The sequence below is a fragment of the Trifolium pratense genome, linkage group LG3 (assembly GCF_020283565.1).
Source record: "Trifolium pratense cultivar HEN17-A07 linkage group LG3, ARS_RC_1.1, whole genome shotgun sequence".
NCBI lineage: Eukaryota > Viridiplantae > Streptophyta > Magnoliopsida > Fabales > Fabaceae > Trifolium > Trifolium pratense.
In genome coordinates this window covers 28,512,309-28,516,555 of record NC_060061.1, presented here as the reverse complement: position 1 = coordinate 28,516,555, position 4,247 = coordinate 28,512,309, and the positions used below count along the sequence as shown (strand labels likewise).

General features: G+C 35.7%; 1 protein-coding gene across 1 annotated transcript; it reads right to left on the bottom strand.

Annotated features, from left to right (window-relative positions):
- Positions 1 to 1,595: 1,595 nt before the first annotated feature.
- LOC123914908 (secreted RxLR effector protein 161-like) lies at positions 1,596 to 2,258 on the bottom strand. Its single transcript, XM_045966067.1, has one exon. The coding sequence runs from the start codon at positions 2,256 to 2,258 to the stop codon at positions 1,596 to 1,598; it is 663 nt and encodes a 220-aa protein (XP_045822023.1).
- Positions 2,259 to 4,247: the final 1,989 nt, after the last annotated feature.

The following is a 4,247-nucleotide window of genomic DNA, read 5'->3' as shown; positions in this document are numbered from 1 at the left end:
AATTGGATCAAATGAAAGGTTCATTTTACTATTTTTTTTTGGGAGAATGTTAACATGGGCATATATGGCACATGTTAAGGTAGTAAAAATAGAAATTATGCCTTAGAATTTATGCATTTTAACTTTTCAAGCATTAAATGTCTTGTATCATTAAATGTTAAATTTCTATATTAAGATAACTTATCATGTGCCCTATATGCACATGTTAACAAGATTTTCTTTTATGGTGGTGTGAAAATATTTTCGCTTGCTTCAATGACACGTACCAAGTGTTCTAATTTTGACACGTGGAATGAACCAAGGTTCTTCCTCCATATGACATGTGTACGCTGTTAGGTTGTTATCCAGTCATTACCTTCTGTGTTTATGTTTCTAGAAACTAGAATTAGATCTAGAACGGTTAACTAAATTTTAGTGAAATTGAAATTCAAAATTGAATGACCATGGATGAGGAATGAGGGAACACTGAAGCGCTAGTAGATACACACTCCATTTCAAAATATAAGAATTAATTGACCATCGTGCTTCTGTTAATATATAATTTTGATTACGAATATTTTTAATTATCTATTTGTAAAAATTATAAAAATTTGATATTTTGGAAATATTCATCGAAATAAATCAAACAAGATTTTATATGATAATATTTACATTTATATACTTTAAGAAAAATACGGTCAAACAGAATATATAAATAGTACATTTAATCAAAATATGTCTTATAAAATGAGACGGACGAAGTAGCTAGTAGCTAGGGTGTTCACCGGTATTCCCTCTCTTTACTTGCTTAGGGAGCATAACTTATAGTTAAGTTAAGCTCATTTATAACTTATAGTTAAGTTAAAAGATTTGTTTGATAGTAGTTTTTTTATCAAGAGTTTATAGTTTGTTTTCTAGACGATATTTAAATTAGTTTATGAACATCAACAATGAATTAATTTAAGTGATAAGGGTTTTGGTTACTCTTAAACATGTAAAATTAGTAGCTCGATTTTTGGCTCATGCGATTGGAGAAAATTCGGTTGAATGACTAAAAACCCACCTTGTATGCTCCACATGTTCCTCGATGGAGATTAATTATCAATAATAACGATAGAAACTTCATACCAATATAATGGTAATATAAAAAAAAAATGTTTATGAGCTTATAACTAAGTATCTTTTTTCTTTCACTTTCAGATATTTAATATGTGCTCTTAACATGACAATTGAACTAAAACTCGCATTTACCCATTATAATTATTTTTAATATAAAATTAAAATATTATGTTTTAAATGCTTATAATACAAAACATCACATTCTATTTTAAAAAAATAATGTATATCTGTTAAGGCAAATGGAACCTCTAGTCTTTCATTGATCATAGCAATGCCTTATATAGCCAATGTACAAGTTACAAGTTAGTTACAACAAACTTAACAACACTAAACAGTTAACTTGGGCCTTAAGCCACAGCTGGTGCGCGCGCGTGTCTTAGCAGCAGGCCTGCTCATAGGCTTGGCAAGCTTGCTTATGAGCATTGCAACTAACTAGGCTTAACATTGATCAACATATATCTAACATATCCTCTCGTAAACTGAACCATGTCAAGGCTTCAGTTTATGTCTTCAAGCTTACACAATCCAAGCAAGTCTCTGAATTTGCAAAAACTCTCAAAAGACAAAGCCTTAGTCATGATGTCTGCAGTTTGCTCAAAGGATGAGCAGTGCAGCAGCTGGATCTTTCTATCTTTGGTTAAATCTCTGAGAAAATGAAACCTAACATCAATGTACTTACTCCTTCCATGCATCACTGGATTCTTTGACAGTTTGATTGTTGAACTGTTGTCACAATACAAGGTAATGCACTCTTTCTTTCTGCTGCTGATGTGATCAAGCACCCTACTTAACCAGATGGCTTGACAGGCACAGTTGGCTGCTGCTATGAATTCAGCTTCAGTAGTGGATATGGTTACAATTGGTTGCTTCTTTGATGACCATGACACAACTTTTGAACCAATTATGAACACATACCCTGATGTACTCTTTCTATCATCAAGATCTCCTGCATAATCTGAGTCTGACCAACCAATAAGCTCATCATTCTTTCCTTTTTCAAACCACAGTCCATAGCTCACAGTCCCTTTTACATATCTAAGGATTCTTTTCACTGCTGCAACATGGAACTCTGTAGGCCTCTCCATAAACCTAGCTACCAAGCACACTGAAAATGCTAAATCAGGTCTAGTGGCAAGAAGATACATCAAACAACCTACCATCTGTTTATAGCTAGTTGAATCATGTAACGACCCAAAATTTAGTATTCGTTATTTAATTATTTTATTACGCGAGGGCGTGATTTATAATTAAATTATTAAGCGGCGAATAATCATTTAGCGAGAACGTAAGTTAATGAGCGAGAAGTTATGTTGTTTGGGCCTTGGGGCGTGTAAGTGGTTATTGGGCCTAAGCCAAGTGGGCTTGGATCCATGAGAAAATGGGAGCTCTATAAGTAGCAAGTCAAACCAATGAATAGTCTCATAAGTTGCAATTCTTGAGAAAGAGCAAGAGGAGGAGCTCATGAGGGAAAGAGAGGAGCTCGTGGGGGAGAAAGAGAAGAGCAAGCTTGTGGATTCGTCGAGCTAAGGTACGAGAGTTAGATTACATATTCGTGAGTGATTCGGAAGAGGGGAGGATGTCGATTCCTCCATTCCCAAACTCTTTCCACTCTATTTTCTTGTGGGTTTTGTGGGTGATTTTCTTAATGGAAAATGGATTCTTTTGATCCTAACATGTGTAGTGAACTCATGGTAGATGAGGTAAACAACTTTGGGGAGTTGAAAATGGGAATATGTAGATGTTTGATCAATGATTTGCATGTTTATGCAACTTTGCTTATTTTGCAAGAAATTGGCATGATTTTGATTATTTGAGGTATTTGGATGTTTGGAAGGGATGATTAATGTTCCTTGATACCATATATGTTTGGAATGGCTGTTTATATGAATTTATAACATGTTTGGATGAATTTTTGAGTTGATTCAATGTTAAACCGCCTTAGAAAACTCAAGAACAGATATTTCTGGTGTAGTTCGCTACGGATTCGCTACGGATTCGCTTAGCGAATAAGTTCGCTACGGATTCGCTACGGATTCGCTTAGCGAATAAGTTCGCTACGGGTTCGCTATCTGTTCGCCATGTACCTGCAACCCTCTGATGTAGTTCGCTACCTGTTCGCTACAGCGAACGTGTTCGCTACGTGTTCGCTACGTGTTCGCTACGTGTTCGCTACGGGTTCGCTACGGATTCGCTCAGCGAACAGCACTGTGACAGCAACTTTTTGATAATTGTTTTAAGTGCAATTAGGCGCTTGTAACATGGTTTAAGGGTATCCTTACATGTTTGTTGATACATGTTGATGTTGTTAATGCTTATTGTTAATCGTTATATGATTCGCACGCGTATGCAATGACTTGTAGTTCAAGTGACTATGTTTATGTTTTAGCATTAATTTACAATGTTAAGGAAATGATGTGTGTTTTATGACATAAGTGTAAATGAAACCTTATGTGTATAAAAATGGTTATGCAGATAATTATCATGTGAATAATTATGATTGGGGTGATAGGATATTGTGTTATCCTAATGTGTTAGATGTTGGAATTGTGTTTCCGCATCAGTGAATGAATAGCTTCGAGCTAGATAGCGTCATGTATTTGATGTGTTTAAAAGTAATCATGCATTCATGAATAATTGTGTTATGGGAATCATGTGAATTCCAATAATTGATGAAAATGGACTATGTTTATGAAAAGTGGCCGAAGATGGGATTATGTTATCCGAGATCTGGAGCCCATATCCAAACATGATATAAAACTGTGTGACTCCTCTTTATGGGAGAGATGGTTGATGATAACCATATCCTACATGATATAAAACTGTTATTGAGCTTATCCAAGGGAGATAAGGTGGTTCGGTAAGTTCCGACGCATCCAACAAGATGTAAAACTGGGTTCATCTTAAATGGGGTGAATAGCAGCATCCGACATGATGTAAAACTGTGTTGGCTTATCCAAGGGAGATAAGATGGTTCGGTAAGTTCCGACATATCCAGCATGATATAAAACTGTTCTTGGTCCACCGTTGGTGAGACGCTTATCCAGCATGATGTAAAACTGTTCTTGGTCCACCGTTGGTGTGACACCTTGGTACCACATGCATTAGTCGTGTCTAGGGATGACATGACATTGGATAATTGGCATTAGATG

What these genes read in the sequence shown, in the direction of transcription:
- LOC123914908 (XM_045966067.1), bottom strand. Translation starts at nt 2,258, where the DNA reads ATGGTAGGTTGTTTGATGTATCTTCTTGCCACTAGACCTGATTTAGCA.